At 35.4% G+C, this 16930-nt stretch overlaps 1 protein-coding gene across 3 annotated transcripts in view; it reads left to right on the top strand.

Moving 5' to 3' along the window:
* The window catches only part of LOC126737214 (mitochondrial uncoupling protein 4), a 71562-nt gene extending 59643 nt beyond the window's left edge, over positions 1–11919 (top strand). For 2 of the 3 annotated variants that reach the window (XM_050441999.1, XM_050441997.1), the window contains exon 7: positions 1087–11919. In XM_050441999.1, the coding sequence (XP_050297956.1) occupies positions 1087–1261 (175 nt within the window). In that variant the 3' untranslated portion in view covers positions 1262–11919. Of the gene's footprint in view, positions 1–902; positions 984–1086 lie in introns of those variants that run through there. The other variant, XM_050441998.1, reaches the window with a different exon arrangement.
* The last annotated feature ends 5011 nt before the right edge of the window (positions 11920–16930 follow it).

Below are 16930 nucleotides of genomic sequence, written 5' to 3'. Positions count from 1 at the left end.
GATTAGGTGGTTTAGGTTGATCTAGTATTCAGTGTCATGATTGTGTATGTATTCTAGTTGTAGTTGTTTATTTATAATAATATTTGTTTTACTTTTTTATATTTGTTTGGGCGGGTTTAAATGGGGTTAGAATTTGGTTATTGTTAAAATATTACCGTTAATACTGAATTAACGGTATTATTGTATGATACAAAAATCTCATCCATTATTCTCCAAGAGACCAACATACAAAATTGACGAAAACAAAGAAAAACACTAAGTCACGGTCTTCACAAAATATAATCACAGGCTAAACGTGTTTCGCTCTAGTTAAAGCATCATCAGGCCTTTAAAAGCCATCCACACACTTCACAGTACATAAAATATTTTATGTACTTGTATTTTATGTAATTTTTTTATGTACTGTGAAGTGTGTGGATGGCTTTTAAATGGCTTTTAAAGGCCTGATAATGCTCTAACTAGAACGAAACACGTGTAACCATTGATTATATGTTGTGAGACCGTTACTTTGTTTTTTTCTTTGTTTTCGTCAATATTATTGGATGAGTTTTTTTTTTTAATTATTTTGTTATTGAATAATGAATTCAATATATTTAGGCAAACATAAGTATTAAGTTACTTAAGAGCCTATTTTGTACAAAATTATAGTGTTTTGGGAATAAGTTAAATGAAAATGAAGTACAATAAATTATAAATATTTGCTGGTAATTGCATTTTAAATACGCACAAAATATATAAGTCATTTTTGAACCCATCTGACGTGAAAAATAATATTTTATATATATATAATATATATATATGTATATATGTATATATGTATATATGTAAATATGTGTATATATATATATATATATATATATATACATATATATATTTTAATTCTCCAAATTATTGATGATTAGATTCCTGTTAAGTGTCCCGATTAAAATTCCAAGAAAGAATAAGTCGGAATAGCAAAGTTAAGAAAGACCCCAAGACGCCAAATCAGGTGTTCCAAGTAATATAGGTAAACCATCACATATAATTTTTTGTTTGCCTTAACCCCTATTTGCTTCAATATGATATACTAACCCTTATTTATTTCAGGGGTCTCCTCTATACATCCTCCGTGGACTGTCTAAAAAAGACCGTCCAATCCGAAGGTATTGGGGCCCTTTATAAGGGTTTCGTGCCAATCTGGATGCGTATGGCTCCCTGGTCGCTGAGCTTCTGGCTGACTTACGAAGAAGTTTTACATTTAATGGGCGCGAAAGCGTGGTGAAAGTTAATTAATTGAGTGAAAGTATGTACTTATAATTGCCTAATTTCGATCATTCGGAGGCTCCAATTTACAATTTATATACACGATTTTTGTGTCTGATCAGTCTGATTAAAATAATATTATAGAAGTAATAACATAGAACTGCGAGAACAGGGTAGAATAACTTTTATATCGTTTTTCTTTAACGCACAATATTTGAATTTGCGGAGAGGGATTTTTTTGTTGGTAAGTTTAAAATGTCGTAAGAAAGTTGAAAAATATGAATAACGGTGACTAGTATGTATGTATGTAACAGACAGAGATACGACGAATCATTTTATTTGAGTAAACATCCTGGGTCATACTAAATTGATGATGGTTGCTGGAGAACGAAACGTCGACTTGCAAAAGATATCAGTCGCAGAAAAATTAAAAAAAAAATTTCAACATTGGAACATGAAAAGCAGCTTTCTTATTAATTTTTGAAATAAACCTATTGAAAAACCGGTTTCCTAAGCCTATGGATAGGGGAAACTGTTGAAATTAAAAAAAAAACCATTTTAATACAATTTTGCGTCTTTAAATATGTCTAGCTGTTGCTTATACCTTTTAGAACAAAATGGAATTTGGAAGTTTAGTATATCTACTCAACAAAAAATTTAAAAAATACGATACAAAACTATTGCATAGCGGTCCATATTACACTATGCTCACTTGAAACGTGCGTCTTGTACCCTGGAACAAGCATCAAGCAATAGTTTGCTATGTTAAATTGTTTGCTTAATTTTTTTAATCACACACAACGTTAACATTGGTGTGAAAAAAAAATGTGTTTGAATTGGATTAATACAAAAAATCATTTGCTTAATCTAGTTTTGCAAAAATCACACAAAAAACCACTCTTCTTCAACCTCCATTTTCCACAAGAAGGGCAGTTGCACCACTCTTCTCCACGTTTGTCTTTTCTTCACTACTTTCTTCATTATTAGTTGATACAAAGAGACGTTACAGACGAAGAACTTGAAACTTCTTTATTCCATTTAACTTTTTTTGACTCTCTTTAATAGGGCGCCATAATTCCCAAAGCTGTTTACAAAATTCATGAAATCATCCAAAAATTTGTAAAAGGTTTGCTGTGCCAATATCCTCTGATCCTGATCCTTCAAAAAGCATCTTTTCTTTAAAATGGACTCATGGAAAGATAAACATAGGAGGCAACGAATTACATTTACTGCGCCAACAATAGTAAGCAGGATCCCTCTTTCGGAGCAACTATTCTAGATTTTCCTTGAGCTATGCTCAGCCCTGTTTTGTCCAGGTCCTAAATTTTATCTAGGGGACCATATTTTCTATGCACCTCTTGAATATTGTTGTTTTTTAAATATCATATGGCTTAAATTAGTAGCCTCTGATTTCCGAAATTAAAGTTGTTTTTCATGTCGTTTTAAAAATCCTCTCATCCATTCTTCGACGGCGACTTCATCATCTTTCCATCTGGTATGTTTTTATTATTAGCTTCGGCAAATTTAAGTGTTAACGTAAGGGAGACCGGTGTCAATTGTAACAACCATCTATACCGACGCAAAAAGTAAAGAAGGGGTTATAATAAAATACTTCACCTTAAAATAAGTTTATTTTTTACGTAAAATAGGAAATATAAAAATATTAATCTTATAATTCATCATCAGAATTGCAGTTTACGCAAACATAAAATGGGTTTTTATCTGTGCAGGTTAAATGCGCCCATTCTCTGCAAGTTCTACCTTGTATCCATTCTTCTGCGCTTAAGGAATATGATCCAGAACACACTAAACAAAAAGTGTCATCATTAGAAGAATCTGAAGAGTAATTTTCCACCGTTTTTTTCTTAATTGTTTTATTCAATTTCTTGCTCTTATTTTTATTTGTTTTGGTGGTGTCATCTTTGCCAATTTGCCGTTTTACTGAAACTTCCTTCTTTAAAGTTTGTTCTTCAATAGAGTTTTTTTTCTGGTGTGTCAGTCAGTGTAGCAGTTTTTCTTTTCATTCGACCCCCTTTTTTCGCTTTAGAACGATCGGCTTTAGGTAAAGTTTTTAGAACATCAGGTGTAATAAATGCTACCGGTTGTAGTTGAGGCGAGAGAGTGGTGTCCCTGACAGTTAATGGTCCTGGCTGAGGTGAAGAATTAGTGTCTCTTTTTGTTGATTGTTCCAATTGACTTTCAGCTATTTCAGCGGGTTTAGTTGTAGGTGATTTTGTTGTAGATTGAGTTTGCTGTTGGGTTTCATCTAATGGTCTATCAGTAACCGTTGATGGTAAAAAATCTGAATCTTGAAAAATTCCACGGTTAAATGGATAAATGCCGGTGCAAGAAAATCCTGATAAAATATTTGTTGGTGTAGTGGCTAAAGGTAAAGATGATTTAACAATTGATGGTAAATCATATATTGTCATACGCTTTCCTGGATTGTTCTTCATCCATTGATCGGCGTAGTTGTTGAAATACTTTTTAAAAGGAACATATACACCACGATCCAGTGGTTGGAGACGGTGGGAAGTATGTGGTGGAAAAGACAACAATGTTATGAAATTTGCTCTGCAATAATCTATTAATGAAATGGATACATGTGAAGAGTGATTGTCTAATAAAACCAAAACTTTATTAGTCTCGCTGGGTTTAGCGTGTTTCACAAAGTGTTTTATAAAGTCAAGAAACTCATTTTCTTGCAACCGGGGAAATACAAACATTGGCGGAATTGCGTTACCAACAGCTTTTACAGCCACGCACAGCGTAACAAGTGTTCCACGCTCCTAACTTGCTACTGATCCTACTTGCTTGGTTCCTTTTTTTGCAATGACCTTGGTTGGCTTTTGCACCGTGGACACACCAGTCTCATAATATTGTAAATATTTTGTGGCTCAAAATTGTGTCTTTCCAAGACAGTTGCCAGTTTATCAAATCAGTTGCCAGTTTATCAGTTTTAAAGTTGGAGACATTTTCTTTCTTGAAATTCATGGCTCGCGCAAGACTTGTTGCTTGGGGTGTGCGAAGTGTTAAATGAGGATTTCTTTTCAGGAAAGCTACAAGCCAATCTTCACTAGCCTGTTCTACTTCATTCCATTTTTGAGGGTAGTTAAGCCGATTGGCAGATGCAAACTGAAAAAAAAAAAACAACCAACCGCTATCCATTAAAAAATAAAGCAAAAGCTTTATCAAAGCCTACCCTTTCCTTGAAATATTGTCAATCTTAACGCTTTGGAATTCACAAACAAAAATGTGACGACACGTTTATTTACTTTTTCGGCAGTTTATTAAAATTTGCCTACAGAACGAACGGCACGCACGAAAGATATATTCAAACTAATTACGGGTCAGCAGAACCGCATTTTGCTTTGGCCCATACGCGTGTTTCCATAAAATTGAAAAAGATGGCGCTGTTGTCGGTCGTGTTACTTTCGACACCTGTTACAATCGACACCGGTCTCCCCTACTGTCACCCTTTTTTGTTAAACCGTACTGCAGTTACGCTATAGTTTGAATGAACGTAACGAGGCTTAATTCTCTTTATCTGTAAATATTTTCTTCACAGCATAATTGGCTGAATATTTATATTCAGTGTTATACCTATATTTTTTCTAATTTCGGTAGTTGTCTAGTAAGCGCTTCTCTGTAGGTCATTTTTTTTCGGGATCATCCGAACTCGCAACCTCTCTTGCTTGTTTCAGCGAACCTTCGTCCACTGGCTTAAACCCTAGCCGTCCCAAAATAATAATAATTCTTTGGATCCCAGAACCGGGTCAAAATTGACCCTTTTTTTGTAAAATTTTTTATTTGAAAAAATATGGGAATCATAATAAAAGATGTTTCTATATTTTGCTTTACGTTTATTACAAAAATAAACAACTAAAACTTTTTATTCTAGATACATATACCCAAAAAACTTACGAAAAAGAATAACAAACCAAATATTTACTTTTATTTGTCTAAAAAATCACATTAGTCCTTATTCTCCATCCTCATCTTTTAAACAATAGAAGCATTCTACTGTTTAAGAAATTTTAATTTCTGAGTGTGTGGGACAAACAAATTTTTGACACTTGTCAGATTTCGTGGAATATTTGTTATATTATTCTCCGGCACTGAAAACATCTACTTCTTTTTGTGCCCACGTGGGGATTGAACTGCTTCTTTTTTACTGGAACTCGCGTAGTTTTAATAGCTTGACATGTAGCTGCGGAAAACCCTCTACCATCCTCATGAATTTTTTTCTGCCGAACAATATTATCATGGGTCAACATGTTACCTAGTTCTTCTAAAAAAAGTTTCCTTCTTATTTTCAAGTTACCATTAGAACTTTTCCAGTCTGGGTCTTTTGTAATCCAGATGACAAAGGCATTATATGAAGCGACATCAAGTGAATTAAAAAATAAACGTAGACGCCATCTTCTTGTGCAATTTTTAAGAAGAGTACTCACGTACACTTTTATTTAAGCAATCAGTGCCACTTTTTGTCTCATTCTAGGAGGTTATTATATCAGGTTTAAATTCCAAATCCTCCCCCCGCAATGTCATGTTGATGATGCATTGAAGATAACAGTACCACAATTTTTTTGGGTTTCGTAACGTAGGCCACTAAAGTAAGATTTCGTGCGAAAAGAAATTGTGAAGAATACGTTGCTCTTTCGCGAATATCCAGTAAACACTTTGGCAGGTCTTTGCGCGTTTTGCGGACCGTCCCTACAATTGTTAGATTCTGGGACAAAAGATCTTCTGCTAAAGTGATGTCGGCGAAAAAATTATCAGTGGTTATATTTCGTCCACTACGATACCAGTGGCTTGCTAAAGTTTTAACAACTCGAGGTCCTTGATTCTTTTCTACTATTCCATTTATTTTTCCTAAATACACTTCAAAATTGCAGCAATAAAAATTTTCAGCATCACAAAGGGCCCATACTTTTATACCATATTTGCCCGGTTTACTTGGTATGTAAACTTTGAATGAGCAACGACCCCGGAAAGTTACCAATTGCTCATCAATAGTTCCAAAAGCTGAAGGATTGTAAGATTTCCTGCAATTCTCAGCAAATATCTCAGTGATCTCACGAATCGAACAGTAAAAATAAGGATTCCAAGGAAAGCGAGTAATTCTGTAGTGTCTACCTCATTCCATGATTCCATCATGATTTCATGACTTTTATTATAGGTGTTTATAAGGTGTTTAGCTTTTTTGTCTGTGTATTTTATAATAATATCTAATAAATCATTAGAAAAGAACAGCTTAAAACAGTCAATGATAGAATTTATATCTTTGCTTTTATCTGTGAGACCGTTATTTTCTTGCAAGATATTGCATGTTCTGGATTTTCCTGTTATGTGCAACAGTATACCAAGTGCGATTATCAACATTGTACGACTGTTCTTCTTCTAACTCTTGAAAGGAAAGATTGCCGTCATGTATCTCAGGCTCTTCATCCGAGGTGTCCTCATCATCTGACAAATCACTAAATGACTGTTCGAAAGGTATTTCGGCTTGGAACTCATCATCTGAAGAATGCATCAATATTTTGTAGTGTTCCTTGTCGGATAAACCCTTATTTTTAGACCACATGGCACTTTACTATTTATTATGGAAAAATAAATAACCCTCTCACAGTAACGTTCGACAGTAAACTGAACAACAAAGCAATAAGTTGGAAATATATGCAACTTATCTTGTTTAGATCTGTAAAAAAGGGCAGTTTTAGCATATACCTATTTATCCCAAAACGGGGTTCTCGGTGACCTATCCATAATTTTTTTAAGAAAAAATTAGTTTTTTTTTACATTTTTACCAAATAAAGCATTGTTATGATAAAATTTGAGAATTCATGGACGCTCACTGAAAAAAAATCAGGGAAGCAAAAGATATTTCAGGATTTTTAGGTTTCGGGTCATCGAAGACGCATATTCGGTACGGCGAGGGTTAGTACCTATAATATACCTATAATACCTAGTATAGAATAAAATAATAGTATATTAGGCGCACCAGTGGCGTTTACCATATGTTGTAACGACTTGTACCAAGATCCATTGGACTAACGCTCCGTCCTACGTGGGCGATTAAAAAGGTGCGTGCCACGCGCGCGTCTTTAGCGACCAAGAGCGCGATTCGTACGATGAAGAAAAGCTTGTTGTAGTGTCCTCGAGCGACGCGTACTACAGTAGATTCTGACATTGCTAGTGAGAACAACAATATTATGCCGTGGTTTGACAAACGTAAAACTGTGTTACTAGATAACCAGATAACCTGGCTTTAAAAATAGCTTTGAGTCGGCAAAGGCGAAATAAAAGAAGACCAAGCAATAATATATATTTGGAAAGGGCACGGATGGGTGACTTTCATCATTTATACCGAGAGTTAAGCGTCCAGGAAATGAGTGCCTCTTCTATGGATATGCAATGATGTGCGCCAGTACCTTTGACTACATTGTAGCGGCTATTAGGTCAGAAATAAAAAAAATTTCAACGAATTTCCAGTGGCTTATATCAGTAGAGGAGCGCTTAATTGTAACCATCAGGTAAAAATAATTGTAAATAACTTTAAAATTGTTTTATTGATTTCTATTATACATATGAATTATTAATGATAAGTCACATTTATATTGTGGAATTGGTCGTGATCGGAATAATGAGATGTTCTTGAACTTGACGAGATATAAGATCCTGCTGGAGAGGAATGCACAGGTGGTACGCAAGTGATGCCCAGATCGACATGTTGAATCTGACCTTTAAATTGATGTCCGTTCTGAACTGTTGATACTTGAAAAATATAGGAAGAAGATACGCCGGAAACCCCTGAGCCGTACTGTTGAACTGTATTCTGGACAGAAAACTGATTCTGCCTCTCAACTTCAACAATTGAATGTATTAACAGGTTTTGCACTGCACTACGGAAGGCTAACTTCTTTATTGGAGGAAGGATTCTTACATGAGGAAGTAAAGATTTGAAAAAATTTATATCTTCATCATCATCATTATCAGCTTTGTTTAATAAATCGACTTTTTTCTTCTCGAGGTCCAGCATGTCTCGTTCAATGGATTTAGCATTATTTTGTGCCTTACGTTTTTTTTCAATGGGTGTAATTGGTCCATCTTGATTAGGTAACTTATTGTCTAATTCGTCTATCTGCTTTTGTAGCTGTTTTTTTAGTAGAATTTCTGGCAGTTCGTCCTCTTCAAACTGGGTAAGTTGATAACTTTGTGACTGCGAGGTATTTTCGTCATCTTCTAGTTGAGAGCGTTGAGAAACTGTACTTTCAGATAATTCAATATTGCCCTGGGTATTCCTTGGTGTAAAAACAGCTTTCAGAAACAGCGTTGAATCGAAGTGAGCCCACGATCCTGGATAAACTGGAGCTTGATCACTGCCATCTCCCGAGCGACTTTTGGGGATCTTTTTAAACTCCCTTCTAAAATTGTCACGCAGGTTTTTCCATTTTGATTTAACCGCTTCCTCTGAAAAAAAGAGAAAAATTGGTTACACGACTGTTGCTAACATTATAATGAAAAGTATTAACGATTTCTCAAAAAAGTTGGTTTTAATTCGCAAGTCTTGGCACAGTTTAAGTTAGATTAGGTCCCCAATAAAACTTAAGAAAATAAATGTTTTTTTTAGATATTTGGCAACAGGCATGTCATTTCAACAACTAGCATACAGCTTTAGAATTTCCAAGAGTGCTGTATCTGTAATAATTATCGAGGTATGTCAGGCAATCTGGAAAAGGTTACTAGAAGCTCATATGCCAGTGCCTACTGAAATACACTTCAAAAAAATATCTAACGAAGTTATGAAAAATTGGCAATTTTCAAACTGTATTGGCTGTGTCGATGGGAAACATATAGGAATTAAACGACCGCAAAAATCGGGCTCTTTGTATTACTGTTACAAGAATTATTTTTCCATTGGACTTCTTGCAGTGACAGATGCCAATTATAAATTCATTATGGTAGATATTGGATCTTATGGGACGGAAAATGATGCTGGGGTTTTTGAAAATTGTCCACTAAGACGTGCAATTGAATCAGGGAAAATAAGATTACCAGAGGAAACACATTTGCCGAAATCAACAATTAAAGTTCCATTTGTTTTTTTGGGTCACGAAGCGTTTCCTTTAACAGAATATCTAATGAGGCCATTTTCACGAGCCCAGTTAAAAGAAGGGGAAGAAAATGATATATTTAATTACATATTATCTAGGGCTAGGATGGTTGTGAAGTGTTCGTTCGGAATAATGGTCGCAAAATTTCGTCTTTTAGGAAAAGCTATTGAGACGAGTATAAATAACGCTGTAGTCATTGTTAAGGCAATAACGCTATTACACAATATTATTGACCTGAAAGCAGTAACAAATTCCGAATCACAAAACTTGGCTGTTAATTCGACATTACCGAGTGTACAACCGACTAAAAAGTATAATGCATCTACAAGGAAAGCAATTTTTATAAGAAAAAAATTGTCATTAATTTACGTTATATTTAAATTTATTTATGCAGATACAACATCATTTGAATGATTACTTACTTGTTTCTCCCAAATCTGTGGCGATTCGTATTCACTCCCTATCTACCAGTAAACGATTATGATAGTGCTTATGGCTTATGTCCCAAAGAACTCTACAACTTTTTACGGCACTTATTAGCCCTTCCGTAAACTGTTCAGGCTGCTGAGACATGTTGAAGTACACGTCTTACTTCGGCAACCGTACCACAACAACTGTGCCATCGCACGATGTGCGCATTAAAATAACAAATATTTTGATCGCGTTGGTCGCTCAAAAATACTGTCGCATCGCGCGCATCGTTTGACGTTGCCACGCAATTAGAAAACATTGTTTTGATAAAATCTCTTTTATCGCGTCGCTCGCATCACGCGCTTTAATCCCCCACGTAGGACGGAGCGTAAGGTAGAACACATACATGATGATGACAGTATTCTCGTTCAACAGTTTTACAAGAATCTTACTTTTACTACACAAAAATACTTTCTTTTATCAAAACTGTCAGTCCATTTGCATCGCTATAACTCAGCTGAGCAGTTGTTTAGATCAAGATTGTGGACTGAGTTCGTTATCGGTCCGCTAGAAAGGAGCACTATCCAGCTAGACAAAGTTGTACAAGTTACACTATGATCTAGGTACAACAGTTTCCCCTACTTTGTAACTAATACCTCTAAAAGTTGGCATTATCAAGTTAGTGTGTTTGTTTGGCTCTGAAATATTTAGTTTTGCTTTGTACAGTTAGATCCCCTAAACACCCTAATATATCAAAAAGTAACTTCATTAAACATCAAAGAAACTATGAAGATATATCTCTGTCTGATACATCATTTTACCGTAATTTTATCTTTGTCTAGCCTATTATACTCTAAAAAATAGATTTTTTTACTTGTCAAACATTCAGTGAAATATGATTATTTGAGTAAATATCCAGGGTCTTAAAAAAATAAATTGATGATGGTTACTGGAGAAGGAAACATCGACTTGCAAGATATCAGATTCAGGAAAAGTTAAAAACATTTTTTGTTAGCATTGGGAACTTGAAAGACTTTTTTCGGCCCCATTTTACTTTATTTTCTAAATAATTATGTCAAAAAAAGGTTTCCTGAGCCTATTGTACAAGATATTTTTAAATAAACGGCACTTTATTAATACGCTTGTGCAGCATAATTTAGTTTAGTTTTGTACATTTGAATCCACTCTAGTACATACGTTAATAGGCAGTTGCATTAAAAAAAATCGTCCATACCTGATTTCTACATTTTTTTTACCAAAAGTTTCACTCACCAGTTTTGAGCTTAAAAAAACAGTAAAATCGTATATTTTAGACAAAGATAAAAATATAGTAGCTTTTATATAACAGATTTTGAGTAGTTGTTAAATAGAAAATCCAGGCCCTCAAATAAATTAACTTACTGATAGTCAAAATATAAAAACACTTCATGTAAAGAATTCTTGAGCCAAATACCATTCATCGTCAATATAAAATAGGGATATTTTATAGTATATACAGGTGCCATATCAAACGAATGTAAAACACGTTTAAATATGTGGCGTGAGGAAAAAATTCCGTTTCTAGTTTTAAGGTGACCAAAGTTGTAAAACAATATTTGTTTTGCTTTATATTTGTATAATTGTGCAGGTAAAGTTAAAAATCCGGTAAGAATGTCATTGTCTTTATTTTAAATGTTAATTCTTAGAATTTTATTATTTCTTTATAAGCAAAGGACTAACTTTATTTTGGTAGGTACTTGATTGCAATTTTTCGTGGTTTTGTATTTTTAATGGTATTCAAGTTAATTAGTATTCAAATAATACATATTGGTCACCTTATTTAACTAATTTTTTTTTTATTTTTAGTACTTTTTGCAATTTTATATAGTGTCCCAGTTAGGAATATTTATTAATTTCTACTTTTCTCGTACATAACAGTATAGTATATGTATAGCTGTCGAATGATATATATTTTTGTAACATTTCATTAGAGAAACCACAAAATGTTTTATTTTCTTTACACATTATATTCTTTATACATAACTTTATTTATTCATTTTTCGTTAATTTTTTTTAATAACCTTTAGTATAGTATAGATATATTTGTATATAATGACATGTATTGCAATTGTTGATGTTTTTTTGTTAATATATATGTTAAAACAGTAAAGTCTTATACTTAACTCATTACTTTGGACAACCAAAATGTTTCTCTGGGCATTTAAAGTCATTTTTTATTTTGTTCATGCAGTTGAATATAATTTATAATAATGAGGCCTTCTCATCATATAAATCAAATTAAGGTATTCTTAAAAGATTGTTACAATATATCTCAAATAGTTGGCAATAAACTTTTTATTCGATTACTTTAAGTCTATAGACTAACATTGTCTAAGGGTAAAAACACACGAGGCTGTTTGCAAGCGGTTTGCGCCGCGACGGCGGCCGGTGGACCGCCGCTCGACCTAAAACACACGCGACGGCTTTCGCAACTACGAACGGCACGAAAAATTACAAGATCAGTTTGATGTTGCCAAGCTTTGCGTACAGTTCACAGTTTTTTATTTATCGTGAGCAAAATGGACTCCGACAGTGAAGATGATTTTTTATTTTTGTTGGCGGCATCGGCACTGGCATTACGCAAAAAACCAAAAAAAAATAGAACGAAACGTAAGCTATGGATACATCCCATAGTTATGGAAAGAAACAAGAAGGGATATTTCAATACCATCTATAAGGAGATTTGTAAAGATCCGGAAAATTTTTTAAATTTCACCAGAATGTCAAAGGTATCATACCAGGAGTTACTTTTATTGATCCAAGAGCCAAATGTACAAAAGCTAATACCATTATGAGAGATAGCATATCAGTGGAAGATAAGCTTTTGATAACGAATCAATATAATAGCATATAATATACATATAATATATAGCATATAATATGTACATACTTATAATTTTTTTTCCTCAACAGAAGCAGCTGCGCTTAGAAATTCTGTAGTAACTTCTTCCCATGCCTGTTTTTTTTTTTATTCTGTTTGAATAATTATCATCACGCATATCCCAAATCGCTGGCCTCAATTGAACCTCAGTAATTAATTTTTCTATGTTGAATTCCCTAGTTTCCAAGCAAGCGGTTTGCGCCGCGACGGTTGTCGCGCCGTGGTCGAGCTCGACGCCTCGTTTATGGGACTTGTGAACTTTGAAACAGACGGCGCCGCCTAATCCCATAAAACGCGGCGTCCGACGCGCGTACCCTGCTCGATACTATGGGCCGCCGGCACGCCGCTTGGTTTTTATTGCTTTAGCGGCACTACCGCAGCACATCATTTACTTATCTTCTGTGTTGTAAACCACACGTAGGGTTTTTTGGTGCGTTTTTTTTTGTGCAGTGTTGAAAATTGTTCATTTATTATGGAAAGCAGGGAATTCAACATAGAAAATTAATTACTGAGGTTCAATTGAGGCCAGCGACTTGGGATATGCGTGATGATAATTATTCAAACAGAATAAAAAAAAAACAGGCATGGGAAGAAGTTACTACAGAATAAGTTATCAAAAGCTTTTTTTCCACTGATATGCTATCTCTCATAATGGAATTAGCTTTTGGATCAATAAAAATAACTCCTGGTATGATTCCTTTGACATTCTGGTTAAATTTAAAAAAATTTCCGGATCTTCACAAATCTCCTTATAGATAGTATTGAAATATCCCTTCTTGTTTCTTTCCATAACTATGGGATGTATCCATAGCTTACGTTACGTTCTATTTTTTTTTGGTTTTCTGCGTAATGCCAGTGCTGATGCCGCCAACAAAAATAAAAAATCATCTTCACTGTCGGAGTCCATTTTGCTCACGATAAATAAAAAACTGTGAACTGTACGCAAAGCTTGGCAACTTCAAACTGATCTTGTAATTTTTCGTGCCGTTTGTAGTTGCGAAAGCCATCGCGTGTGTTTTAAGTCGAGCTGCGGTCCACCGGCCGCCGTCGCGGCCCAAACCGCTTGCAAACAACCTCGTGTGTTTTTACCCTTAGACCTACTCGTTGTTGTACCTCTGATACTTGGCATTGACAATAGCTTTGTTTACAATGCGTGTACCAAATATTTAATACCTGGATCAAATGACGTCACGAGGACTATTTTTTTGGTGTAAATGGCAGCGTACTAAAATTTGATGCTTCCCAAACAAAGTAATATATATTTATTTTATTTTCGGTGCAACACCTAGGTCCTATTTTGCAGTACCAAAATGACAAGTTTGACATTTTATTGGATGATAGCTTAGAAGGTTTTTATTTTTGTACACAAAAATAAAGAAGAAGAGAAAGAGGACAAGCTTAAGCCTTGAAAAAAATTATTAGTTTATTTATATTATTTTAAGCAACAATAACACTTTTAAAGATTTAGAGGTTATGTCCTATAATTCTTCCTCTGATAAACTCCAACTGAAATTTTGATTCTAGGAATAATCCTGCACTAATTTAACCCTCAAAATCAATCCTTGTAAACACGGCTGTACTAAATAAAAATAGTCATCGTTTGTTCCATAGACCTAATAGATCCGCGCGTTGTAAACGTAGCTATTATATGCGTTCATCCGATTCCTGGAATTTTGAATGAATATTCACGCCGACTATAACGACATTAATTTTTTTACGCAGCTCACTTACGTAGTCTTCCACGGCAACTTGGGTTTCTGGCGGGCAAACAAATTTCAGATCGCTTGGGATACGGAGTTTCTATTCACTCTCTTTCCATTCTGTTCCCATCACTATTCGAGCCGGAGACTCTCCTGTGCCTTCATGGATGGTGGATTTCTGATCCAAATGAAAAAACCTATCCCAGTCTATTTCGTGGCTAGAGACTACTTTGGCCAAATACCGATTAATGGTTCTATTCATTCGTTCGACCATGCCATCTAACTGCGGGTGTAATGCAATAGTTCTCGTTTTCTCGATTCCAAGCATCTTACAGATGTTCTGGCACAAGCTGGATTCAAAATTTCATCCTTGGTTCGAATATAGCTCTAAAGGTACACTAAATCGGCAGATCTATTCTTTCATTAAGACATCGGTGATAGTAGACGCTTCCTGGTTTGGTAGAGGGCACGCTTCAATCCATTTGCTGAAGTAGCCCACCAGGATATACTTATTCCCTGTTTATGATTTGGGAAACAGACCCTCATCGTCAATAGCAAACTTTCAAATCAAATTTTTAAAGGGTCTGTCACGTCTGCCTTGCTATTGATCCAAGATGTTACTCGAAGTTTCCGATGTGTCAGAGGATACACACCGGCATTGATTTGCTGTAGCAACTCCGAAATACAATTAAGCATCCATTTCTTCCATCGATTCTTTGCCTTTTGCCGGCGTGGTCAACTATTTTTTGCCATCTTGCGAAATTAGGGAGTTCCATTGTCTCCCCAAAAAAAAAACTGGCAACTTCTACCGAAGTTGGCTTCTTCCCTTCCTTTACTCTGAAGCCTCTCTATCCATCTTGCTACTTGACCCTCCGGATTTTTCACATAAATAAGCCATTTCAAAGCGGCATGTTCCATCGCTTTGACAACAGCTAGCAACTTTCGGCGGATGGCGCAATATCTACTTTCTTGCTTGAAAAGCGTCTTGCTAAAATATCCGATGACTTTTTCTTGGCCGTCCTGGTCTTTGAAGCAACACGGTTCCTATGCCCATATTGCTGGCGTTAATATCCACTACAAATTTTCTAGTCTCGGGACAATTGGAATCTTCGTTCTTTTATCAGCCTGGTCTATGGTTTTGCGATGTTGGCAAATCTCTCCACATAGCGTTGTTAGTAAGTGACAAGCATGAGCTTCTTGGGATTATGCCAAGAAGCTCATGATTCTTCTTGAACATTGGCTTATCTTTGATAGTCTAGACCTTTATCTAATCAATCGCAACTCTGACTGGAAACGAACAAAAAACTTCTATATTTTTTATGTGATCCTCGAACGATTTTCTTACGACAATAAAGTTTTCAAGGTGAATCAGACAAGTTTTCCAGGACAGTCAAGAGCATTGCACAGTGAAAGCCTTTTTTTCAGTGTCATCAATGCGAGAAAGAGGATAGCTCTCCTTTTTAATCACGTTATTAAGCAGCCGGTAATCTACGCACAATCTGATCAAACCGTATTTCTTCTTTACCAGTTCTACCGGTGAAGGTGACGATTTTTTTGGCCGTACTTTACACTAATGTGATCAGCGTCCTCTCTTTTGGCCATTGGTAGTTTTCGAGTTGTCTGTCGAATGGGATAAACATTGTCCGTTTTGGTTTTGTGGTAGAGTACATTGGTCTTCTTTTTTTTCCTAATACATTTTGATATCTAGGGACCAAATCTCTGCCCTTAGACAGGTGCCTAACGATGATACCACTTCTATTTAATTTAGGAGAGGTTCCCGGTTGATTTTCATGATTGCAATTTGTCGAAGTATTGCTGAAATTGCCAGAGCAGTGTCCTAATTCTCTAGTGCCCTTTTTTAATAACACAGGACAATGATTGATATTCATTACCTTTATAGGATTACTCCTATCCTTTCAGCACGTAAAAGGGTCGTTCGGACTGCTATTCCTTGACCAACAACCTTGTCATACATTGCAGATTCAAACATAACTATTTCACCATCTTTGTTTTGCTATCAACCGAGCGGTTCAAAACGATCTCCCTTCGTTCTAGTATAAAAGTTCTCTCTGGAAGTAGGACTAAAGTTACTTTGACGATATAGAACTCCCTGCTTAAAGCTCAACTCGAAGCTTTTGGCGTCCATTCGGTCTGTCCCGATGATTACCTCATCCTCAATCTCAGCCACTATAACAAGATGTTCAAATGTATTTTTTTCTTATGATGAACATGCCGTTTGTTTCACCATGGAAAATTGCTTGATATCTCGTTGCTGTTCGTAGATGCCATTTTAATTGCCGAATCTTAGCTAACAGCATTTTACTACTACGGTCTTATGATTGTTTTTGTTGCACTTGCATCCAGCAGCACAGTACGGAAAGTTCCCTTCAAGCACGCGTAGACGAAAACACAGTTGGTGTGGTGCTGCAGGAAGAAGCCCTGAGCGGTATTTATTGGAGCTTGCTGAATATAGGTGGATGACCGCCTCTTCGCATTGACCTTCTTTAGTTTTTCTGATTGGCAGGAGTGGAACTAGCGCC

This window comes from Anthonomus grandis, chromosome 6, assembly GCF_022605725.1.
Source record: "Anthonomus grandis grandis chromosome 6, icAntGran1.3, whole genome shotgun sequence".
Lineage (NCBI taxonomy): Eukaryota > Metazoa > Arthropoda > Insecta > Coleoptera > Curculionidae > Anthonomus > Anthonomus grandis.
Note: the sequence above shows the minus strand (reverse complement) of the source record. Positions and strands in the feature narration are given on the sequence as shown.